The sequence below is a fragment of the Schistocerca piceifrons genome, chromosome 3 (genome assembly GCF_021461385.2).
Source record: "Schistocerca piceifrons isolate TAMUIC-IGC-003096 chromosome 3, iqSchPice1.1, whole genome shotgun sequence".
NCBI classification, from domain to species: domain Eukaryota; kingdom Metazoa; phylum Arthropoda; class Insecta; order Orthoptera; family Acrididae; genus Schistocerca; species Schistocerca piceifrons.
Genome location: NC_060140.1, coordinates 434,761,819 through 434,789,352, shown reverse-complemented (window position 1 = coordinate 434,789,352; position 27,534 = coordinate 434,761,819). Strand labels below are relative to the sequence as shown.

Here is a 27,534-nt window from a genome sequence, read left to right as displayed (position 1 = left end):
TGTGAGAAGTTCAATTTATACACGTACATGAAAATTCTGTGGGTTTTGAGACTGTAAACACAAATGCTATGTGGTGGAAACAGATGTATACAAATTCAGGATTCCACAAGAAATGTTCAGATCTCTCCATCTAGTGAACAATATTATGAAAAGGAAAGTTGCTACTCACCACATAGCGGAGATGCTGAGTTGCAGATAGGCACAACAAAAAGACTGTCACAAATAAATAAAACTTTTGGCCATTAAGGCCTTCATCAGCAACACACACACACACACACACACACACACACTAGTGGCCGAAAGCTTTATTTATTTATGACAGTCTTTTTGTTGTGCCTATCTACGACTCAGCATCTCTGCTATATGGTGAGTAGCAACTTTCCTTTTCATAATATTATTGCATTTCATCCTGGATTTTCCATTGTTTCATCTTGTGAACAGTTATATTGTAAATTGACTTCATGTCTTGCCCTTATCTTAGATTCTTTTGAATTTGTTAGAAATGTCGAATATTCTGCTGGGGTTACTACTTTAACTTCTTCAATTGTGATTGTGGCAACATGTACACTTGCAGTGAAGAAAAGCATGTAATTGTATTGTTCCCTCTCTTTAATCATTTCCATTTGCTGGTATGCATGATTAAAGAAGAACCACAGTCATTGGATCCATTCAGAGCAGCAACATTTCACCAGAAATTGTGGTGTTGAAAATTGTTTTTGAATTTAGCATATCAAACATTTTCCCATAATAATGAAAGAAGAGGCACTGCTGTTCTGAGTGGCTGGCAATAACAGAGTTCACAGAGTGAAATATGATCCAAAATTAAACATCTAAACATAGTGACTACTGTAATCTCTCAGGTTTTCTTGGTGTGATCGATTAATACTGTGCATTCCAGGTGTTCTGCTGAGTTGATGTTTCTATTTTAAGCACAATATTTCAACAAGCAACCCAGCCATCTTCTTCAAGTGCTGTGAGTTTTGCTGCTATTTGTACTTGCTGCATGGACTCCAGCACTCTATAGCTGCTTTCACTGATAATAATTTATTTTCAACTGACCACTTGAATGTATAATGGTTGTGTTGCACAAAATTATTATTACCCATCTGGTAACGCATGCAAACAGAAAATGACAAGTAACACATCCAATAGCTCTGTACTTGATATTGGTATAGTGCTGAGATTTCAAATTCAGCCATTTCTTTTCCTTTAATACTGAGAGGATCAAAAAGATAGGGATGATTTCAGAATAAGACATAAGCAGTTCAAAATCATGATAAGAACAGCAATATGTAGCAGGAAAGATTTTCTGTGTTAATGTTTTCTTTCATTCACTTTCAAATGTTTTTATTTTGTTGCACTCTATAATCATTATTACTTTTGATCAGTGTAGCATTTTCTTGTATCTTAAATCTTATTTTTGTTCTTGATTTCAGTGTTTAGTTTGTACATTAAATTTTATTTCTCAGAATATATTGCTTATATCATATGTGAGTGCAGTTGATGGGGCAGGCTGTTGCATCTGATATGAAGCCTTTGAACCAGCCTGAAATTTTGAAACAGTATGACTGTTGATAAGCTTCTTTACTGTAACACTTATGTTCAAACACATTAGTATGCAGTTCTTTTCTGACAACTGTTTTAAGTGACTGGTGCCACATGTTGCAGGTAAATGGATAAAGATTAGGTTCTTCCAATGAACTAAATGAAAGGCTATTTGTATTGTGCCATATGTGTTTCACTCCTTTTCATTTATGAAGCATCTTCAGTAGCATGTAATATGTATTTGTTTTTGTATGTAGTAATTGCCTTATATAATAATTACAGATTTGTTATTATGTTACAGTTCTTTGTTATTCTCTTGTTCTTAGGTGAGAGAAAACTTCTTGTAGCACAAATTTTGAGAGATTAACTTGCTACTTTGTTTCTGTTTATGATATTATTAGTGCATATGTGCCATTGTGCAGCTGTACATAGTTGGTCCACGTACCCAGAATGTCTGGCTTTGAGCGTTTTATGAACACATTTTGACTTAACACCACACTTCCGCTGTTGACTGTGTTTTGGTTTGGTGTGTTTACTGAATGGGGTGTTGTCAACTGATACTCTGTGTGTCTTGTTCATCTTTTGTTTGTGTTGTGGTGCCTGTGTGTAGTTTAATATTCTTTTGCATATTATGTGTTTTTTGTTTTGTTTTTTTATAATGAGTTATACAGGGTGGAAAAAAATTGTCACTAAATTTTAACCATGGATAGCTGATGCCAGTAGGAACCAAAATTACTAATGTTGTGTAGGTCGACAACACACAATTTTTAAATTATGGAAACTTGGCACCACATGCTCTAATTGGCCCCGAGATTGCCCTGTTGCTGAATGCTCTGAGCAATGCATGACCGTGAATGCTTTGCCTGCCGGAGATCGTGATGTATCCAAGGTGGCCCACACGTTTGTTGGTAGTGCACAAGCCTCCAACTGTGGGGGCCTGAGGGTGAATCCATCTGGGTCCCAACACACCCTTTGTAGTTTCATGATAAGACATACTGGGCACAAACCCATCAACAGCTGTTAGTTCGTGCACAAAAAGTCTTTTACAAATTGTGTCATGATTTACTTAGAGCAGGTGCTCAAACTGGCAACCATCTGACACGTCACAAGGTTGGTAACATTGAACGGTGTTTTGCCAAACTCTTTCAAAGATTCCTGCCATTGCCCTGATGTGATTGGCAGCATGTTGAATGCGATCCGTTAATCCATTCTAGGTGGTTCATGTCTGGGTGGGTGAATTAGAACCTTGTAGAATCCCCACAGAAAAAAGTCCGGTGGCATGAGGTCTGTGATCGCGGGGGCCATGCCCTACAAGCACGTCTGCCAATTACCTGGCTGTCAAAGAGTTCATTTAAATATCCACATGCAGTAAACTGTTATTTGCGGGTGCCCCATTATGCTGCAACAACATGCATAACTGTATGTCCAGGTGAACATGTTCCAGCAGGCCAGGTGGTGTTTCTTACAAAAAGTGGAGATAATTTGCCCCGGTAAGTCGAGGAGGTAGGTGGACCGACCCAATCAGATGGCCACCCACTCTGCCTGCCCAAATGTTGAGCGAAAATCATTCCTGGTGTCCATGGATATACGTGACATGAGGATTTCCCCTTGCCCAATAATGAACATTTCGAGTGTTGTAAAGGCCATCCCAATGGAAGGTGCACTTGTCAGTAAACAACACAATGGTGGGGAAGTCGGAATCCCATCCAACACGTCGCAGAAACCAGCAGCAAAACCCTAGCCTGTGTTCATAGTTCACTACAGGATATAGGTCGTGGACAGGGTGGAAACTAAATGGATGCTGGCCGTCACCCCTCAAAACCTCCCAGACTAACCAATGAGTGACCCCCATGTTGTGTCCAACTGCTCAGGTACTTGTCGTAGGTGCTTCCTTGAAATGCTCGAGAACAGTCTCTTCAAATGCAGCATCCCATCATGTTCAAGGTCTTCCAGCATCACCATCATATCCCGCTAATGAGTCTCTTTTGCCAAGTCGCAGGTGAATTGCTGTAAACATTTACAGGCATGGGTGGCATCTTGCTGGGTACCATTCCTCATACAACCATCGAGCTTCATGCACATTTCTGTTGGCTAGTCTATAAACAAAAACTGTATCTCATTGTTCTTCAAACCAATACTTTGTCACCATGCTTACTGTATGACTAAATCGCAGGTGACATGTGTGTGCTCCGAAGCGAAGCTTACATGTGAATGGCTCTGATATGAGGTGGACACAAACAGCAAGACCTATTTGACACATGTGCGTATCATATTGGGGCAGTGAGGGTGCGAGGAACGTTTGTATGTGTGAACTGACAACCATAGCACTGCCCCTCAACCGACGAACGGCAACAGGGCAATCCCATGGACAATCGGAGCGCGTGACGCCAAGTTTCCGTAGTTTAAAAATGGTGCATTGTTAACCTACACAATATTAGTCATTTTGGTTCCTACTGGCATCAGCTAACCAGGGTTAAAATTTCATGACATTTTTATCCATCCTGTATAGTCTGGTTATGTTCTACATCTGCATTTGTTATTGTGGTAGTGGCTAACATGATTGCTGGATTGTTACTTATATTGATTTGGTCATTCATTACTTTCATGTCAATTGGAAGGGATCCTCCTACCGGTATGTGAAAGTTTTCCTGCGGTGTTAGGAGCTTTCTGTTGTAGTACTTTCTCCAGTTCATGCCAAGATGATACAGAAACCATTGATAAAAGTTTTGAAGAGATAAAAAGTTTTGGTTGCAAAATAGGCTTTATTATTTTATATTCTGCCAATAATCTATTTTGCCTTGTTTAAGGCATCTTCAGATTGGCTGGCATAACAAGTGTTAAACACATAGGCTGTCATCCATATGAATGTCTTAGCACAGTGGCGTTTGCCTGCTAAGACTTTTGCCTGGATGGCAGCCTATATGTTTAACACCTGTTGTGCTTAAATAAGACAAAATATGTTAATAGCATAATATAGAATATTAAAACTCTTTCGCAGCCAAGACTCATTATCTTTTCAAAAAAATTTCTGTTGTGATTGTTCATCCCAAAAGTTTTCATATTCTTTTCTATGCTAGCTCGTTCATGTACATGCTTTATTACAATATAATGAAAAGGATAGTTGCTACTCACCATATAGTGGAGATGCTGATTCACCGAAAGACACAACAAAAGAACTGTCTCACAGTTAGCTTCCAGCCAATAAGGGATTTGCCAAAAGTAGACACACACACACACACACACACACACACACACACACACACACACACACACACACACACACAAACACACACTCATGCAGATGCAACTGTGTGTGAGTTGTATTTGCATGATGTGTGTACGTGTGTGTATGTTGTCTAATTTTGACAAAGGCCTTATTGGTCAAAAGTTAATTGTGTGACAGTCTTTTTGTTGTGCTTTTCTGGGACTCAGCATCTCTGCTATATGTGAGTAGCAACTAACCTGTTCGTTATATTAAACAATGAAAAATCCATGATGGAATGTAACTCCCAAATTCAATCATGCAGGACTTGTTAAAGACCTTCTCTCCTTCTCCTGGTTCCTACAGCAGAAACACTTTTTCTCCACCAACCCTACCAGTCAAACTCAACCAAAGACCAACATTGAACCTTGCTGAACTCAGTTTATACCTACATCCAACTATGATTCACCCCCCACTGCCACCAAACTACCCCCTGTTAACTTTCCAGAATTTCTTAACTTCGAACCTTGCCTCACCATCATTCCCAGAATCCCTTAACATACAGACTAACCTTCCATCTGCAGAAAGAACTGCAGTCCACCATCTAAAAACTGATCCTGACCTTGCAATCCTACATGCAGACAAAGGCTCCAGCACTGTTGTTTTGAACTGTAAGGATTACCTGGCGGAAGGACTCAGCCAACTGTCAGATACTTTCAGCTACAAACCTTGCCACAGTGACCCCATTCCACTAATCCAGCAGGACCTCCAGTCACTACTCAAATCCTTAGGCCCATTCCAGAACCTCTCTCCGGAGTCCATCTCTCTACTCACCCCTACCACTCCCTGCACTCCTACTTTCTACATGCTTCCTAAAGTCCATAAACCTAACCAGCCAGGTCACCCCATTGTGGCCAGTTACTGTGCCCTCACTGAGAGAATCTCTGCTCTTGTAGACAAGTAGTTTCAACCTATTACCCGGAACCTACCCTCCTCTATGAAAGATACTAACCGTTTCTTCCAGCGACTCCTCCACAGTTCCTGCCCCTTTACAACATGGTGCCCTGCTTGTCACTGTTGACGCAACTTCCGTGTACCCAACTCTCCACAGTTCCTGTCCCTTTACAACATGGTGCCCTGCTTGTCACTGTTGATGCCACTTCCCTGGGCACTAACATTCCTAATGCCCATGGCTTTACCACTACTGAACAGTACCTTTCCCAGTGCCCGACGGATTCCAAACCAACAACCTCCTTCCTGGTTGCCATGACCAATTGTATCCTCACCCACAATTACTTCTCCTTTGAAGGCATTATCTACAAACAAATCCCAGGTACAACTATTGGCACCCACATTGCACCATCCTATCAACCTGTTCATGGGCCGTCTAGAGGAATGCTTCCTAAAGATACAGAAACCTAAACCCCTCACCTGGTTCACATTCATTGATGACATCTTTGCTATCTGGATCGAAGGTGAGGGCATCCTATCCACATTCCTCCAGAACCACAACAACTTTTCCCCCATTTGCTTCACCTGGTCCTACTCAATCCAACAAGCCACGTTCCTAGAAGTTGACCTCCTCCTCGAAGATGGCTACATCAGTACCTTTGTCCATATCAAACCTACTAACCACTAGCAATACCTCCACTTTGACAGCTGCCACCCATTCCATACTGAGAACTCCCTTCCATACAGCCTAGCCACCCATGTTCATTACATCTGCAGTGATGAGCAGTCCCTCTCGAAGTATACCAAGGCTCTCATTGAAGCCTTCACTGGTTGTAATTATCCTAGCCAACCTTGTACAAAAACAAATCTCCCGTGCCTTACCTTTCCAGTCTCCCACCACCTCCCAAAGTCCCACCGTCCGGCCACAGAGAAGCATTCCCCTTGTAACTCAGTACCACCCAGGACTGGAGTAACTGAATTACATTCTCCGCCAGGGTGTCAGTTACCTCTTGTCATGCCCTGAAATGAGAAATGTCTTGTCCACTATCGTACCCACCCCTCCCACAGTGGTATTCTGCCATCCACCAAACCTATACAATATACCTGTCCATCCTTACACAACTCCTGCCCCCAATCCCTTATCTCATGGCTCGTACCCCTGCAATAGACGTACATGCAAGATCTATCCCAAACATCCTCCCACCACCACCTACTCCAGTCCAGTCACTAACATCACCTATTCCATCAAAGGCAGGGCTACCTGTGAAACCAGTCATGGTCTAAAAGCTAAGTTGCAACCACTGTGCTGCATTCTACATAGGCATGACAACCAACAAGCTGTCTGTCTGCATTAATGGCCATCAACAAGCTGTGGCCAAGAAGCAAGTAGATCACCCTGTTGCTGAACACGCTGCCAAACATGACATTCTTCATTTCAGTGACCGCTTCACAGCCTGTGCCATGTGGATCCTTCCCTCTAACAACAGCTTTTCTGAATTGCACAGGTGGGAACTTACCCTTCAATACATTCTACGTTCCCGTTACCCTCCAGGTCTCAACCTTCGTTAATTACAGTCCTCACCCATCCAGCCCCTTCCCTGTTCCCGTTCCAGCACTGCACAGTTGTCGTTCCACCACCACACCCAGTCTTTCTATTTCTCTCCTTCTCCTCTACTTCCATCCCCCCCTCCCCACCTCTCCCCTCCCTCCATCTAACCTGCAGCACTTCACTGTCCGCCACTCCCACCATACTATCCCTCCCCCTCCCCACCCCAGCCTCCTCCTTACCCCCACCCAGTCGCCACTCCCATCACGCACTGGTGCTGCTGCTCGCAGTGTGATTTCAATTGTTTGAGACTGCAGTCTTGTGTGTGTGTGTGTGTGTGTGTGTGTGTGTGTGTGTGTGTGTGTGTGTGGGCGCGCACGCGCGCACATGCATATATGTGTCTACTGTTGATGAAGGTCAGTGGCCGAAAGCTTTAATTGTGAAAGTCTTTTTGTTGTGCCTATCTGCGACTCAACATCTCTGCTATATGGTGAGTAGCAACTGTTGATTATATTGTTACATTCCATCCTGAATTTTCCCATTGTTTGATTTTATATGCTTAATTGGGTATTCAGGAAAGACAAATTGACTGTTCTCATGTTTAGAGTTCTTATGTGCTCTTTGTATCTAGTTTTGACATTTCTGCCAGCCATTCCCAGGTACACTGATTCACACTACTGACATTATAATTGGTGTATACCAGCCCCTTGGTATTTGTTTGGTTTTACTTTTAGCATTTGTAAATGTGACTGGTAGCATTCCTTGTTCTATATCCCATGTGGAGTCCTTATTTCTTCAGTATCTTTGCTATCCTCTGTGTTTATTTGTCAAAGTATACCATTTCTTTATGTTAAACATGTCATGGGTATTTCTGTTCATGTGCACAGTAGTGTTTGTGGAGCTTTGTGGTTCTTGTATCATCTGTTTATTTTCATTTTTCTTTAGTTTTGTCTTGAGTTTATTGTTCAGTTTTGTATTATGTGGGTGTTATACTTGTCATTTTGGCTATGTGTTATATTGTTTCTAATTCTTTGTCATAGTTTTCTTTGCTGAGTTGGACTTTAGTCAGTCTGCATATCATGAGTTAGAAAGCTGCTAGTTTAGAATTTTGTGAGTGATTCGATGTGGCATGTATAATTGTGTCTGTTGCTGTTGGTTTTCTGCAAATGAATGATACAAAAATGTGTTTTCAAATCCTTTACATTGAAATTATCTCATTATAATTATTCTTTGACATATTATTATTTATTTGCTGAATATAACAATTCAGAAAAAGTAATGTTTAATTTATGCACATGCAAATATCAAATGGTTCATAATATGTCAATATTGGACAGTTTAGGAACATCTTATTGAAAAATTAGGTCTCAGTTTCTGTTCCATGTTGACATCTTTCTTGTATGATCCTTAAATCTACAGCTGCACCTACATTCATACTTCAAAAACTACCTTGTGGCATGTAGCAAAGGGTACCTCTGGTACTACTATCAGTTTCCTCCTTCTCTTTTTCATTTGTAGTTGGTGCTTGGGAAGCATGACTGTCATAAACTTCCATATGAATTCTGATTTCTTAGATTTTTTCGTAGCACTCATTTCACCAGACATATGTGCACTCTCAGAATTTCAACAGTAACTTTCTCTGTGATGCACAACCCTTCTCTTGTAGCGACTGCCACTGGAGTTCGTTGAACATCCATTGTAATGCTCTCATGCTTGCTAAATTATCCTGATGACAAGATGTGCCACTCTTCATTGTATCTTCTTTATCTCTTCCATTAATCCTACTTTGTAAAAGATCCTGATAATACTCAAGAATTGGCTGAACAGATGTTTTGTTAGCCACAGCTATGTTTCATTAAGATTCTTCCAATGAATCTCAGCCTGATACGTGCTTTCACCACAGTTTATTTTATGTAATTCCACTTTAGGTCACTCAGTACAGTTTCTCCTAGGTATACTATGGTTCTTAGAGTTTCGAGCGATTTTACATCAATAGCATAATCACTAATGGATCTATTCTTCTATTTACAAGCAATGTAATAGATTTACTTATGTTCACGGTCAACTACCAGTCCGTACACCAATCATCAATCCTTTGCAGGCCATTCTGCATTTTGGGAGTCTTCTGGGGTTACCGTGTTACCAACTTTACTAAAGAAAACAGCATCGTAGAGTTTCCAATGTTATCCACTAAATCATTTATTCAGGTAGTCCCAGGAGGACTGATCAGTTCTCAGGCGTATGACAGGAATGATCATTCAAAGCAGAAGTCTAGCAAACACGAGTTCTACAATGCATACCTTGGGAGATATGACACTTCTTCATCTTATATACTGTGAAACAAATGACTTCTACCCAATATTTTTGCTTTTCATGTTTTTAGAGTTTATAGTATGTATTAAAACATGGAAAAAAAGTCCAGTAAACATGGGCTCTACAGTGCATACCTTAAAAGCTAGAGCACTTGTTCATCTTTGTTACTGTGAAGCACATTCTTGGTATGCATCTTAGAATGTTTACTAGCCATTTTTTACTTCGAATGATCATTCTTCTCATATCACTGAATATTTATGTCCTGTTGGGGCACCCTGTATATGCTGTAAAAAGTCCTTTGGGGAGTGCCTACTTTTACCTTTACCTCTGTTGATTTCATCCCATTACAAATAACATATTGAGTTATATCTCTTATAAAGTCCTGAATCCAGTCACAAATCTGATCTGTTACTTAGTAGTTTGCTAACTAAATGACAGTGCATAACTGTGGTCACCTAGAAGTCAAGGAACATGGAATCAACCTGAGTCCCTATGGCACATGGATCAACAGAGCATGCTGTGTTTTGGAAGATCTTTGTTTGCAGAATCAATGTTCGCTTTGTTTATAGAACAAATTTTTGCTGTCCAGAAATGTCATAAAGTGTGAGCACGGAACATGTTCCATAAATATGTGACTGATTGATATCAGTGATATAGACCTATAATTACGTGCATCAGTTTGACATCTCTTCTAGAAAATGGGAATGACTTGTGTTTTTTCCCGATCACTTGGTCCTCATCATTGTTGCAGTGACCTATGATATACTACTTTTAGAAGGGGATCAAATTTATTTGCACTGTCTCTTAGAATCTCACAGGCATCTCTGGCCCAGAAGCCTGAAATTTTAATTGACAGGCAGTTGTGAGTTGACTGAAAAGAGGAACCACATCAAAGTCTTCCACAGTGAAACTATTTCAGAATACTGAATTTAGTATTTTGGCCTTCTTTCTGTCCTCTTCCAGTCCAATACCATTATGGTCACTGAGTGACTGATTAGATGATTTCGATCCATTTACTGACTTCACACAAGACCAAAACGTCTTTTGATTTTTAGCCAGATCTGTTGTCAAAATTTTACTTTTGAATTCATTGACCACTTCTTGCATTGTTCTCCTTATGGTTATTTTGTTGTGTTCAGCTTTTGCTTGTGAACTAAACTCTGACTTCACTTACATTCTGTGGTGAAGCTCTCTTTGCTTTTGTAGCAACTTTATAACATGGCTATTGGTTCAAGGGTCTTTATGATCATTCATAACCTTGCTCAGCACATACTGGTCTAAGGCATTTTGCACAATACTTCTGAATTTCATCCATTTTTGATCCACATCTTTGTCCTTAGGGCTAAATATTTGATGTTGACTAACCAAACTTTGCAGTTTGTTTGCTTTCACACTTGTTAAACAAAAACATTGTCTTACCTTTTTTAACATTTGTTTTAATACTTGTAATCAATGATACTATAATGATCTTGATCACTAATGCCTCCTCTACATTAACTGATTTGAAAAACTTGGGTCTATTAACTATCAGGAGGTTGCCTCTCTGCTCAAAGTAGTTTTCAGATAAAGCATTCAAACAATCTCATGTAGTCCCGCACTCTGATATCACTTTTAATTACATGACTCCTATTCTATAGCTAGTAAACTGAAGTCTCTACCTATAGCAAAGGCATGATTAGGATATTTCTCTGAAGCACTATGTCAGTATGGCCCCAGAAGCAGGTGGTCTAAAAAGCATCCAATTACCATGTTTGATCCACCTTTGATGCTAAACTTTAACCAGAGTGTTTTACTTTTGGATTTTTTTTTTATAACTTCACTATATACTGTAGAGTTCTTCATGACAGTAGATATGCTACCACTATTGGAGTCCTTTCCATATATACACCAATTTGTATTTAGAATTTCATTGTTATTTACTTCTGAATAATTTTTATGCTAATACTATGTGGACAGTGCTATTTTTTTTGTAAAGAATACTGACTTTTAGACCTTACCATAGGTACTCCTGCAGTTTGCTAATATTATATTTCCAGTCTGCAAGGGCAAAAGTTAGCCTCTGACAGTAATGTTGCTGATCACTCTTTGTTTTCATGAGGCAGTTCATCTTGTCCCTAAAGAGGGATTCCTCCGATTAAAAAAATTCCTGTGTGCTCATCATACATATTGTATTCTTCTAGTAGCCACATCCTGCATGAAGTGCATACCTGATCTATTGGGAAGGGGGGGGGGGAGGAATGTACAATTTTCTGCCTCATAGTAGAGGTTGAGAAATTCACTTTCGCTTCTGAGAAAAACACAGAATATTCTGATCCTCTGGTTTATACCTTCCACTTGACTCCAGACCAAAGGATCTTGATATTTTCTGGGTATGACACAACATGAAGTGCTGTGTGCAGCTGGTTGCCCCCGTTTTATTCAGTACTGGCCAGGGGAGCCTCTTTCACATCTTGGATGAGACCTCCCAGCAAGTGCACACTGACATTCTTTCCCAACCTGCCTGCTATTTCCCTGAGGGGCTCTATTTCCCACCTAACACTAGAGTTCTAAATGACCAACAAACTGTCCACATAAATGATGTGTTTTCAATGATTAAATTGTGCTCTGTGTAAAATTCTACCAGACTGTTTCCCTGTTAGTTTCTTTCACCCAGTCTATGATATCCTGCTTTCCATTTTCTTATTATCCGATTTCACAATTAAGTTTTCATCTTGCTGTAAGTATCTAATTATTTATTTTATCTCTTCAAACATTTTTTTCTTCATATATTTTTTTCAATCTCTTCAAGATCTATGGAGTTAGTAGGCATATACTGTATACTTGTACTTCTGTGGTTGGTCTTGGCTTTGTCTGTTTTGGCTATGATAATGTGTTCAATATGGTATTTGTAGTAGCAAACCCACTTTTTTCTTATTCTTTATTAGTCCTGCTCCTGAATAATCTACATATGATTTTAAATACTCATTATGAAATCACACAATAGAGCTGCATGTCATCAGAGAACATAATAGTTCCAGTTTCCCCTTGCTTTCGGCCATTCGTAACACCAAAATAGCAAGGCCAAGTTGATTAATGGTGTGTTACTAGTCAGTGCTCTTGACTGTTGCTCCTGCAACTACTGAAAAATCTGCTGCCTCTCTGCAGGAACCATACGTTAGTGTTACCTCTCCACAGATACTCCTCCAATGTCACTGTACTTATGGTACAACTTTATCTGCATCATCAAGACACATCACCCAGCCAGAAATTTGAACATGTGCACTTGCACCATATGGGTCCATTGCCACTATCCAAAGAAAATCTTTATTGTTTGACATCCATGGACCGATATTAGTTGTTGGATGGAAATTTCCCAGTGCCAGTGCTTACAGAAGTTACTCTAACAAAGATTTTTGTAAGAGGATGGATCTCATGTTTTGAGTGAACCATTGGTGTAGGAACACAGTTAAAATAAAGTTTGTTCCTGATACTGATACTGGTAACAAAATACATTTGATAACTCACCTATCATGTAACTGGAAACTGCACCTTGGGGGGTCACAGTGTCTCTTGAAACCTACGATTAGATGCCACATCACAGAACAGTGGGTAGATAAGTTGTCATCGATTCTGTTGAGATTGCATGTATCTTTTAAACAAGGTTTACACACAGTGATCACCCAGATGCTATCCAGCCAAACAGCATGGCTACAGGAAGAAATTTTTGGCACTGTATCACACAATACTGTCAAAGCACCTAAGCTAGTAAGATAGCATACTGGTACTATCAAACATGACGAAGGAACATGGTAAGAGAGCTCCGAGCTCAAATATACTGACACTATCAAACATGGCAAAGGAACGTGGTTTGTTTTGACAGTTCATTACTGAAGAATTGCAAAGCTCCAAAAGAAATTTTTGTGTGCTATGTGTTTATGTGTATTCTCCTCCATTCAGCACATGACACTCTTTGCAGAGACAAGATTAACAGTCACACATACAGAGCAATGAGTGTGGTTAAATCCCAGCTGTTATTGGCACTGTGGAGGGAATAATTTGCCTGACTTTTATGTGCTTGCCCATTTGGTAACAGTGAATGCTTTTGTATTTACTATTTGTTCTTTTTGCCTCCTCCTGTTTTATTTTTGGTTGGAATTATAATCTTTTGTTATTCTTCCTTGTGTGAATACTTGTAATTTAATTATTGAAAGAAATAATCATGTCTAATGATTATGAGTGGCTTAGATGATTCATCCAGTGTGTAGTAGCAGGAACTATAAGAACTTTTGTTCTCTTTTTCTTGCAGTTTCTTCTTTTTGATAGAGCTCACAAAAGACAACATGTTTGTGTGCTTTCCATATTCAGTAAGTGTGTTAAGACTGTCAAAATAATTATTTATTTTTCAGCATCTTCTTTTGTTTAAATTTTTGGAAGGAAACAGTATCTGTCTCCAAAAACTGCCAACATTCATTGAATGTGAATAATGCAAGTAATTAAATATTTTCCTTCTGTGGTGGCTGATGCGTTTGGCATAGATCTTAGTAAAAACTGTCCAAGTCCTACAATGCTAGGAAAAATATGTTACATATGTTATTTCAGGAGAAGAAGTAAAGGTAACAACTCACTGAATAGTGGAAGAGCTGACTCGTAGAAAGCCACATAAACTAGACAGAATACTTTACTAGCTTTTATATGAACCCTTTTTCAGACAACTATATAGTCTCTCTTTCTCTTTTTTTCCTCAGATACAAACATAAACAACTATATAGCTACATTTTCCCAGCTGGAAAGGAGGCAGGGAGCAGGAGGGAGGGTTGGAAACAGTGGTTACTCCTGGGAGGGACAGGTAGCAGGTGCATGTGATAAAATCCAAACAAAAATGTACATCTTGAAATAATTAATTTTTATCCATGTGAACAGCTTGTGTGATGAATCAAGAGCAGTGACTTATAAAGAATTTTTTGGGTTATTAAGCACCTGACTGGTTTGATGCAGCTTGGCATGACTTTCTATCCTGAGCCAACCTCTCTGTCACAGTAGCAATTGCACCCAGTGTCTTAATTATTTGTTTGATACATTACAATCTCTTTCATTATCGTTTTTACCCTCTACGTCCCCCTCTACTTCCATGGAAGTTATTCCCTGATGTCTTGACACATGTCAGACATACTTACGTAATTCTTTAAACATGTCCAACGTTACATGAATGACACCATTCCAGGATGTTGGATTGCAAGAGGAGGAGCAGAAAACGAACCTTAGTGCTGGTGGCCTCCCAGGACTCCAGACCTCAAACCTTGTGACTTATGTCCCCCCCCTATGTCTGACACTCTTGAAAGTCTGCAACATCGCATTGTTGAAGCTGTGAATTCAATAATGAGAGACCAGCTGCATTGTGTGTGGCAAGAAATGAGGCACTCTTTTTGATATTTGTTGTGCAACATGTGGCACTCGCATTGAATGCATAAAAATTTGAACTTTCCTCTTTTCAGGAATTTTGGAATTATATTTCTATCTTTTGTAGTTTGGAAGCAATAAATGTTTGAAACCTGTTCCTCCTGTTTGAATAGCCCTGTATATATGAAGAAAGAATGTTCATAGAGAGAGAATTTTTCTAAGGGTTTAAATGCCCTTATACCATAGTTAAATACATAGCCTATGCTTGGTCGAATGTTTGTTTGAGCAATTTATAAAAAATTTGAAGTGATTTGGTCAAGAACTTTCAAGAGTTTCGCTAACAATGGTTCCCCTTTACACATTATACATATATTTACATACCTTATATATTTCAAAAAGTATGTTGCCTAGTGTATCTGGACATTTAGTAGAACAGTGTGTAAAAATCTTAATTGGATCGGTCAAGGAGTTTTCAAGATTTTTTGGTACCAAAATTAAACAATGCCTTGTCTGTATATTGTGGTATAGATATACCTACATATATTAAAAAACATATAGCCTATGTCCGTCCAAATGTTTGTTAGAATATTGTGCAAAAATGTGAAGTAAATTGGTCAAGAACTTTTCAAGATTTTTGCTAACAACATTTCATGTATACACTTACTATTTTTTTAAAGAACCTTTATTTATTTTTATTCATCAACTTTGACTTTGTCCCATACAAAGTTGTACCTCACAGATATATTACATTTGTGCCAGAGCTTTTTCCAATTTTGGAAGGCCTTCTGGGACTCACTTTTCGTTACGGTGTTCAGCTCCTCCAGCAATTCTGTTTTTGTCTTCATCGATGGTGGCAAAATAACATTCTTTCACAGTTCTCTTCATCCTCGGGAACTGAAAGAAGTCACAGGGGGCCGCATCCAGTGAATATGTTGGCTATGACAACGCAGTGGTTTTGTTTCTTTACCAAAAAATCATGGACAGGCATTGAGGTGTGAGCAGGAGAATTATCATGACGCAATTTCCATGAGTACTTTTGTTCCGGTTGTTTCATGCAAATGACACATAACTTCTATGAGACCATAAGGCAGAAACTCATGATGCACTATCCTGGGATGATTGGCTCTTGGTTTCCAAACCATACCCATATGCCCTTGTTTTGTCACCTGTTATAGCCTTCTTTATAAGATCTGGATCATTGTTGGCTTCATTCAACAAGTCCTGAATGATGTCTACATGACATTGTTTATGGTCTAAATTCAACAATTTCGAATCAAACTTCAGTGCTATATATTTCATGCCCAAAACATCCAAAAAAAGTTGCTTAGGAGGAGCCAGAGGATATGCTGACATCGTCAGTAACCCCTCTGATGGTGATTCGGCAATTTTCCAGAACCATTTTCTTTACTTCTTCCACATTGTAAACAGTAATTGTTGCGCTAGGGCATCCAGGGGAGTCATCGTCTTCGTCTTTGGGTCCTCTTTGAAATATTTATGTCACTCGTAAACCCTTGTCTTACTTATAATAGATTTGCCAAAAGCCACAGTCACCATTTCGAATGCAGTGCTGCACTTTATTCCATATATCAAGCAAAATTTAATGCAAATTCTTTGAGCCACCTTTCCCACAATTAAAAATTCACTGATCACTCGAAAAAACATATAACCATTTTGACTGTCAACAATAAACTAAATATTCATAGGTGCTGAAAATACAAATATACATCTAGAACATGTGTACTGACAAGATGATTTTTTTTTGAAAATCAGAAATACATACTGCTCAAAATTTTTTGAGATTTTTTGCTAACAACTTATCCCCTTTATACAGTACGTAATTTACGTCCGACCAAATGTTTATTAGTCTACCGCATAAAAATTGGAAGTAAATCAGTAAGAAACATTTTGAGTTTTTTGCTAACTAAGTTTCACCTTTATGTAGCAGATATATTTATATACCATGAATATTAAAGATATGTAGCATATGACCATCTGAATGTTTATTGAAGTAATGTGCAAAATTTTGAAAAAAATTGTTGAAGAACTTTATGAGATTTGCCTTGCCCAGTTATTTAGTATACATACATACTTATGACAAAGGAAAATTCAGAACGGAATGCAACAATGTTGTGAAAAGAAAAGTTGCTACTCAACGTATAGCGGAGATGCTGAGTCGCAGACAGCCACAACAAAAAGGCTTTCACAAATATAGCTTTCAGCTAGTAAGGCCTTTGTCAAAATTAGATGACACACACACACACACACACACACACACACACACACACACACACACACACACACACACACATATGACTGCAGTCTCAGGCAACTGAGACCACACTGCGAGCAGAAGCATCAGTGCATGATGGGAGTGGTGACTGGGTGGGGGTAAGGAGGAGGATGGGGCAGGGAGGGGGAGGGATAGTGGGTAGGGATGGCAGAAGGTGACATGCTGTTGGGGAGCACACAGGGACGAGGTGGAAAGAGCGTAGGGCAGGATCCCTCCATACAGTCTAGCCAATGGTCGTCGCATCTGCCGTGACATGCAGTCCCTCTCAAAACATACTGAGGATCTCACTGAAGCCTTCACAAACTGTAATTATCCTCCCAACCTTGTACAAAAACATATCTCCCAGCCTTATCTTTCCAGTCTCCCACCACCTCACAAAGTCCCACCGTCCGGCCACAGAGAGGCATTCCCCTCGTAACTCAGTACCATCCAGGACTGGAGCAACTGAATTACATTCTCTTCCAGGGTTTTGACTACCTCTCGTCCTGCCCTGAAATGAGAAATGTCCTGTCTACTATCCTTCTCACCGCTCCCACAGTGGTATGCTGCTGTCCACCAAACCTACACAATATATTCATCCATCTCTACACAACCCCTGCTCCCAACCTCTTACCTCATGGCTCATATCCTTGTAATAGACCTACATGCAAGACCTGTCCTATACATCCTCCACCACCACCTACTCCAGTACAGTCTCAAACATCACCTATTCCAACAAAGGCAGGGCTACCTGTGAAACTAGTCATGTGATCTACAAGCTAAGCTGCAACCACTATGCTGCATTCTATGTGGGCATGACAACCAATAAGCTGTCTGTCCACATGAATGGTCACTGACAAACTGTGGCCAAGAAACAAGTGGACCACATTGTTGCTGAGCACACTGCCAAACATGACATTCTTCATTTCAATGAATTGTAGCCTGTGTCTGTTCGAATGTCTATTAGTGTATCATGTAAAAAACTGAAGTAAATCACTCAAAAAGTTTTTTGATATTTTTGGTAACAATGTTAAACTACGATTTATCTTTATATACACTCCTGGAAATGGAAAAAAGAACACATTGACACCGGTGTGTCAGACCCACCATACTTGCTCCGGACACTGCGAGAGGGCTGTACAAGCAATGATCACACGCACGGCACAGCGGACACACCAGGAACCGCGGTGTTGGCCGTCGAATGGCGCTAGCTGCGCAGCATTTGTGCACCGCCGCCGTCAGTGTCAGCCAGTTTGCCGTGGCATACGGAGCTCCATCGCAGTCTTTAACACTGGTAGCATGCCGCGACAGCGTGGACGTGACCCGTATGTGCAGTTGACGGACTTTGAGCGAGGGCGTATAGTGGGCATGCGCGAGGCCGGGTGGACGTACCGCCGAATTGCTCAACACGTGGGGCGTGAGGTCTCCACAGTACATCGATGTTGTGGCCAGTGGTCGGCGGAAGGTGCACGTGCCCGTCGACCTGGGACCGGACCGCAGCGACGCACGGATGCACGCCAAGACCGTAGGATCCTACGCAGTGCCGTAGGGGACCGCACCGCCACCTCCCAGCAAATTAGGGACACTGTTGCTCCTGGGGTATCGGCGAGGACCATTCGCAACCGTCTCCATGAAGCTGGGCTACGGTATCGCACACCGTTAGGCCGTCTTCCGCTCACGCCCCAACATCGTGCAGCCCGCCTCCAGTGGTGTCGCGACAGGCGTGAATGGAGGGACGAATGGAGACGTGTCGTCTTCAGCGGTGAGAGTCGCTTCTGCCTTGGTGCCAATGATGGTCGTATGCGTGTTTGGCGCCGTGCAGGTGAGCGCCACAATCAGGACTGCATACGACCGAGGCACACAGGGCCAACACCCGGCATCATGGTGTGGGGAGCGATCTCCTACACTGGCCGTACACCACTGGTGATCGTCGAGGGGACACTGAATAGTGCACGGTACATCCAAACCGTCATCGAACCCATCGTTCTACCATTCCTAGACGCAAGGGAACTTGCTGTTCCAACAGGACAATGCACGTCCGCATGTATCCCGTGCCACCCAACGTGCTCTAGAAGGTGTAAGTCAACTACCCTGGCCAGCAAGATCTCCGGATCTGTCCCCCATTGAGCATGTTTGGGACTGGATGAAGCGTCGTCTCACGCGGTCTGCACGTCCAGCACGAACGCTGGTCCAACTGAGGCGCCAGGTGGAAATGGCATGGCAAGCCGTTGCACAGGACTACATCCAGCATCTCTACGATCGTCTCCATGGGAGAATAGCAGCCTGCATTGCTGCGAAAGGTGGATATACACTGTACTAGTGCCGACATTGTGCATGCTCTGTTGCCTGTGTCTATGTGCCTGTGGTTCTGTCAGTGTGATCATGTGATGTATCTGACCCCAGGAATGTGTCAATAAAGTTTCCCCTTCCTGGGACAATGAATTCACGGTGTTCTTATTTCAATTTCCAGGAGTGTAGTAGTATAGATTATCCATCTTGCCCTATAGCTGACACCTATTTTTCTAAGAATTTCTAACATGTTGCACCATTTTACACTGTTGAATGCTTTTTGAAGGTCACCAAATACATTTGAAGGTGTCTTGATTTTTCTTAAGTCTTGCCTCCATTATGAAATGTAAAGTCAGACTGCCTTTCTGGTGCCTTTACTGTCTCTAAAGCCAAACTGATAATTACCTAAGAGAGACTCAATTTTCTTTTACATTCTTCTATAAATTATTATTCGGAGCATATGAACTGTTAACCTGACTATGTTGCTAATTCTCACACCTATCTGCTGTTTGTATCTTTGGAACTGTATGCTTGATATTCGAACAAGTTTGATGGTATGTCCCCAGTCTCATAGAGTGTACACACCAACAATAGTTATTGGTTGTCACTTCTTCCAATGATTTTAGATATTCCAAAGAAATGTTATCTGTGCCTTATTTGATCCCAAGTCTTCCGAAGCTCTGTCAAACTCTGACTGCAATGGTGGATCTCGTATGCCTTCCAAATCGACTTCCATTTCTTCTTCTATCACATCACCAGGGAGTTGCTCTTCCTTCTCATCTGGACCTTCAAAGTATTCCTTCTACCAACCCACTCTCTCTTCTATATTTAGCAGTGGGATTCCTCCTGAACTCATGCTGCTAAGACACATGCCTTCAATTTCACTGAAGGTTGTTTTTCATGATGAACTAACTCTTGAAAGCCAAAGAAAACTATCAGCATGGCTATGACATTTGTCCTGACCCAATGAGACTTTTTTGGTCTTGGATAACCATTCCTGAACATCTTGAGAAGATTGAAACTTGGTTTCAACATCGTAACCATAGACCCACATCTCGTCACCAGTTGTGATACTCTTAGGAACGTCTCGTTCTCATTTGTGAAATCCAAAAGTTCTTCACAGATTGTGACACAAAGGTCTTTCTGGTCTTGATTCATGAGCTGTGGGATGAACATGACAGTAACATGATGCATTCAAAGATGCTGCTTGAGGATATCATGACATGGTACAACTGAAATGTTAATTTCTTCTGCAGTCTCAGTTTGGTTGACATTCCTGACATGGGTGTTGCTGATAGACACTGAAGGACATCCTGAATGAGGGCCATCTTTAACTTCCATCTGGCCATTTTTAAACCATGTGAATCATTCATAACACCAACTAAGGCTTAAGTACACATCACTGTAGGTTTCCTGCATCATTTGGTGCGTCCCTGCAATGGTTTTCTTGAGTTTCGTGCAAAATTTAATGCAAACACATAGCTCCTCTAATTCTGCCATCTCAAAATTTGCAAACTGTGTTCTACTCAGTACAGCACTGAACAAGAACTAACAGACATACAAAGGGCATTCAAAAAGTTTTGCACAGTTGTCTCTGATTTTTTTATTCTGGAAGAGAATGAAATTTTTTGTTAACATACTTGGAACATTTAGCTATACATTGAGCCTACTCAATGTAGCCTCTCCATCAGCTCTGACACATCTGGCCCAACGTTCTTTCCATGATGTAAATGCACTTTGTTAAAATTCTGGGGATTGACTTTTACACCATCACTTGACACAGGAAATAAGGTCTTTCTCATTATCAAATGTTTTACCATGCAGGTGGGTCTTCAGATGACCAAAGAGGTAAAAATCAGATGGAGCCAAGTCCGGACTGTAGGGAGGATGAGGAACAATTTTCCAACCCATTTTCCTGATTTTTTCCTGCATCATAAGGGCTGTATGGGGTTTGGCATTGTCATGGTGTAGTCTGATGAGCTGACCCTGATACCACACTACCAAATGACAAACGAGTCATTTCAGCAAGCTGTCATGTCATCACACATCTGTCATTTAGGATGATTTGATCAATGGTCTCCTTATTCACATCACTCACTGCTGTCGCTGGTCTATCGCATCGTGGATTGTCCGGTAGAGAGAAATCACATTCTTTAAACCTCTGCAATCACCGCTGGATACTGCTGCGATCCACTGTGTCCTCCCCATAAATAGGGAGCAACTTACTGTGAATTGATGTGGCAGAGTCATTGCTGGTCTTGAAGAGGAGATCCATCACTGACCATTGTTGCAACCTGACATCTACTTCACGGTCCATTATAGCTCACCTGTAAATAAAAAAAAAACTTTTATATACCAACTTATAGCTAAATGTTCCAAGTTTGTTCACAAAAAATTTCATTCTCCTCCTGCAAAAAAGAAAAAAATTAATGACGACTTTGCAAAACTTTTTGAGTGCCCTTTGTACAACAGTGAAACTTCTGGCAGTTACACATTAAACACAGGTGTGTACAGAGATACCAACCGTATTTCTCCCCAACACACCAGTGGCATGAAACTACGAATGTTCTGGAATTTTTTGAACAGACCTTGTATGTTGAATCTGTCCTAGCAATGACCATTTCTTTTTCTATTTCTTCATATTTTTCCTGCAGCCATTTTGTCTTAGCTTTCCTGCACTTGCTGTTTATTTCATTCCTAAGTGGCTTATATTGATGTACTTCTGCCTTTGCTTAACCATTTTTACACTTCCTTCTTCCATTGTTCAATTGAAGTCTTTCTTCTGTCATCCAAGGTTTCTTCACAGTCCCCTACTTTGTATCTATGTTTGTCAGTTCAACTTCTGTGATTGGCCATTTTAGCAATGTCTGTTCCTCTTCAACTGAACTGCAACCTGTGGTATTCATTAATGCAATATCTACAGCCTTAGAGAACTTCCAACACACATCACCTCTCCTCAGTACTTCAGTATCCTCTTCTTTCCTCATTGATTCTTCTGGTAAAATTAACCTTCAGCCTACTCTTCATCATTACTACATTTGGTTTGCATTGGGTGTGCCTTACTTTACAAAATATGATTTAGAATCTCTGTCTCACCACCATGTAACCCACCTGGGGTCTTCCCATGCCGCCAGGCTTTCTTCAAGAATACCTTCTCATCTTGCGATTTTTGAACAATATATTCACTGTTAGTTAAGTTTACTGCGAAACTCCATTAGTTATTCTTCTTGTCATTCCTATTGCTGACCCTATAGTATCCTGTAACACCATCATCATTTCCTTTCCTATTTTCATCTTCCTTTATTACTCATTCAGTGTCCTTTTATACTCTCTTGCAACATCGGCACGTACACCTGAACTATTGTTGTTGGCATTAGTGTGCTGTTGATTCTGACAAGAATAAACCCATCATTGAATTATGCACAACAAATCCTACTCCCTTTACATTCCATTTGCTGCTGGTATTACCCTTTATTTGCCCAACTAGAAACCCTTATCTTCTTTCCATTTCAGTTATCTGATCCCTGCTGTATCTAGACTGACCCTTGGATTTCCTTTTTCAGATTTTCTGACTTCCCAACCACAATCAGACTTCTGACATTTCACTCTTTCATTGTTACTTTCCCCTTGATAGTCCCCCTCCAGTGATCTGAATGAGGGGCTAATCCAGAATCTTCATGAAACTTTTCCAATTACAGGCAACTTGTCCTATGGATACACACAGTTGTTTTCATTGCCTTTACATCCTGTCATTGATCAGTCGTGATACTTCCATCTTTTAGGGATTGTTTCCCACACTGAGGGCAAGAGGGTGCCCCAAACTCTGTCCACACTTCTGCATTTTTTGACAATGCCATTGGCAAAACAGTGGTGAATTATTTAACTTATTATACCAGGTTTTGGTCACCTTTCCTGATTATGTGTGGTCTCTTTAATAAGTAATGCAACAGTTTTTTTTGAAAGCAGGTTAGTTTTATCCAAGACTCCAGTACACCATGTCATTCCTCATTTCTTTTGCTTCAAAACGCTATTTTTCAACATAATCTCCGTTCAGTGTGATAGCATTATGCCACCTTATTGGGAACACCTGTATGCCCACATTGTACCACTCAACTGGACGTCAGAACCATCTTGCTGCAGTCAATAACCTCCCCAACACCCATGTCCTACTTCCCGCAAAGTGCATCCTTCATTGGCCCAAACAGATGGAAGCTCTTTCGTTAGGTGGCGAAGCAGGCAGACAATTCGAGTACCCCAACAGGTGGATGAGTGCATCAGCATTTCCAACAGGGATGTCCAGTTGACCAGTGAGGTATCCGCACATTCCAACATTGCATGAGTCACAGCTGTGTGTGGTTAGCCAACTCACAGAAGGTCAGACAGGTTTGCGTGACCTTGCTGCAATGATAATAGATGCCTTGCCTAACAACTCACCACACTTTTGTTCACTGACAGGTCCCTGTTGACATTCTACAAGTGTCTATGAATATCCATGATGCTCTGGTTTTCTGCCAAAAGAAACTCAATGACAGCTGTCTGCTTGGAATGCACTTCCTTTACAGACATAATTTTGAAGACTATGTCTAGCACCATCACCACCTGATGGAACCACGATGTCCCACAACAAATGCCAATTTTTTTCAACTGCAACTGGCTGAGAAATAAATGTGTTGCATTACTTATTGAACACCCTTCCTATTTATTCAAAAGTTAAGCAGTGGATGGGACTGACCAAGATACCCAGAACATTTTGATTAGTAACCAGTAGGGAATTGAAAATGTAGCCTCTATTTTTTGCAAAATTTGCTTCTATTTTAGGTGAAATTTGCATCTACTATTTTTTTTGTAAATGGTCAAATGCACAAATTAAAAGGTTGTCACCCTATATGTTTGAAGACAAAGCCTTAGTGGTTAAAAATTGGCTGTTAAAAAACTGAAATTATATCTGATTGTTTTCTTCTTTTGCTGTAATTTAGACTTTCAACAAACGATTGTTTCTGTTGAGAAGCTGCAGCATTTGGCCACTGGCGAACAGAGTGTTTCTCTGATCTAAGGCATTTCTCATCATTATTTTTCTTTTCCCAGCCTATTTGTAACAGCAAAATCTACAGAATGTTGTTTTTGACCTTTTGTAGGTATTTCTAGCTGTGTGACTCACATTTGACAACACTACAGTAGAACCTGACAAGGTACTTACAGCCCCCATCCATGATCAGTCTGTCAAACTTCACTATGTTCGACAAATATTTGACTGTGTACAGTGCTGGGTAATGTGTTAGTCAAACATAGAGCATGTTTTATGTAATTGAGAGAAATTTTGATTGATGGTAAATTTGACAAGATGATGGACATTGTTTGTGTTAATGTTTCACCACATATGGTTAGTGAAAAAGAGTTTTATTACATTTTATCTTACTATAGGGTGTGTTTCCATAACTATGGAAAGTATGATCGACGATAAAGGCAAAATAGCACTGGCAATTACAGCACAGTAGAGGTGTTACATCTTTTCCGGCCACACATTACACAGGAAGAGGTTCAGAAGCAAATCAATATTCTGTGCATAACATACAAGCAGGGGTGCAATAAAATAAAAGAATTGAGGTTCTCCAATTCCCATGGATGATGTAGTTTATATGATCCCAAATTGCAGTATTTTAATGAAATTTCATTGGAGGACCAAGTAGAAGAGAATGACTTTTCACATATTGTGTCTTCTTTCTCAGTGTGAGGGCAAAGTAACTCTAAACAAGTTATTGAAAGTTTCATTGTCCAGTCGGAAAAAAAATTGTTGTAATCATCAGGTTCGGAATGTAACATTTCTTTTAACAGGTTTATCCTGTGAATATTTATATCTCATTTTAAGTGAAAAGTGAAGTTAAATTGATACACATATTGAAAAATGTGTGGGAGTTGTTTGACAAATCCTTGGACATACAAGAGCAAATTTTAAAAATAAGTCTGATCATGGATGGATGCCTCTAGCACAGAAGTAGAATAAAAATAACTGTATTCACATGTTAGGGGAAGACTTTCAGCATGGTAAAAATACTTTGACAGGATTTGTTATCCGGTCATTGTAGTGCAGAGTACAGATACTATAAACTGACAGTCTGCCATGAGTCTAAACAGACTGGAAATATGACTGCCAGGGGGAAATGGATGGTGCAGGGAAACAAGGCCCCTCTCCCTCTTGCAGGACACACTTGTAATCTGTGTTTCTGCGAAACAGAGCTGATAAATGGTCTCAGGGATCACTGTTACATTCTTGTGTCATGATGGTCATAATCAAACTCCGCAATGGACGAGGATAAATATTTTCTCTCATTTCAGAAAAAGAAAAGAAAACAATCAGTAACACACAACACAAAGCATTCGGTAATAGCTACCTTGAAATTCCTTGCTGATATTGGCAGGGTCGTAAACCAGGTACTTTAGACCCAACCTGTAGTGGTATTTGATGTAACCACAGTTCAAAACACCCGTCACCTAAAACTGCCACATTAATTGTCCACATTGTACACCCTATTGAACTTTAGCTATCAGACAAACATACATGTTTCTTTGTCCTAAGTCACTAGGTCTCACCCCTCAGTCCAACGTTGCCATACCGGCATGTATCATCTAGAGACCACTCAATCACCCTACAGTCGGTGTGGCATGAGAGCATTGAGTGTGCTGAAAAGTTGTTGCGTTCATGCACTTCATTTTGCATACATTTTCTTACACAAATTATCTTTCTAAATTGAGCTTCACCAATGAAATGATGTACAATACCAGTAACCAAAAGTTAGTTACATTTTCAATATTTACATGCAGAAAATAAAGCTGTTTCATGCTATTGATGATAAAATAACTCACCTGGGTAAATTCATTAGGTAAGTTCGCATATTTGCATTTTGAGGCAGAATTCACATCTGTATTCACCAATTATCACAAATGCAAATTTTCATGTCCCTAACAATCAAAGACACTACTCCCCCCCCCCCCCCCCCCCAGACCATGGCCATCATAGCAGTTCATTATAACTTGAGAAATTAATTATTAGGCTTATGCGCTCTTCAGATCGATGTTAGATATTTACAATAAGAACATTACTTCTTGAAATTTATTCATTGAAAATTTCCGCTTTGTATCAAACAATTAATTATGATGGAACTGTATTTTATATTATTTCAGATATAACTAATAATCTGATGTTTTGTGTTTGCCAGGTCCATATGCACTCTACAATGGCCTTCGACCAACTGTTGTCCGTACAATTCCTGCCACTGCAACATTGTTCCTTGTGTATGAGAATAGTAAGAAACTCATGCACCATTTTACTGACTGAAGTATTTAAATAGAAATGATCATGCTGCACTAGAATGCATAAATTGTGCAAAAGTACTGTAATATGGGTAATAGTAATATATTAGCCAACACAAAGAGCATGTAAATCCACAAACTCACCTAGGACAGTTAACTCTTGAATAATATGCAGGCATCATTTTGTTACTTTTTGTGAAAATATAAATAACTATATTTTAAAGACAACATTTTTCATAAGGAAATGTGATGAGCATTGGAATCATTCACCCAGTATGGCAGAGCTATGTGGATGTAAGGTATGCACTCATAATGCCTTTGTAGAATTCTTTTGTATAATTTCCATAAACTTACAATGTAAGTTTGTTTGTATTTAAGACAGATGGCTGGCTATGGATCATTTGTCAAAAAGTGTGAAATCAAGGTCAAGTTTATAATAAAACAAATTACAAATACTTCTTCATCCTGTTCAGTAACAGTACATAAGCCTGTGTGATTCATACTTTGGGTTAACCTAGTTTACTGTACAGATAAATACAAGACCATGCATTTTGTTAACTGGATTCTTTGACTTTTAAGAGCCAAAGTTTATTGAATGAGCTAAATTGATGGGTCCAGAAAAAAGATGTCCGTCAAATTTAGACCGTGTACCATGCTGTCATGCTCTTTGAAGCGTTTTTTTGGAACATAGATTATGTTTGAGAGAATTGTTGATTGATGTCAGATTTGATAAGG

At 40.1% G+C, this 27,534-nt stretch overlaps 1 protein-coding gene across 4 annotated transcripts in view; it reads left to right on the top strand.

Annotated features, from left to right (window-relative positions):
• The window catches only part of LOC124790133 (mitochondrial ornithine transporter 1-like), an 87,880-nt gene extending 60,626 nt beyond the window's left edge, over positions 1 to 27,254 (top strand). For 3 of the 4 annotated variants that reach the window (XM_047257713.1, XM_047257715.1, XM_047257714.1), the window contains exon 7: positions 26,706 to 27,254. In XM_047257713.1, the coding sequence (XP_047113669.1) occupies positions 26,706 to 26,824 (119 nt within the window). In that variant the 3' untranslated portion in view covers positions 26,825 to 27,254. Of the gene's footprint in view, positions 1 to 898; positions 976 to 26,705 lie in introns of those variants that run through there. The other variant, XM_047257716.1, reaches the window with a different exon arrangement.
• Positions 27,255 to 27,534: the final 280 nt, after the last annotated feature.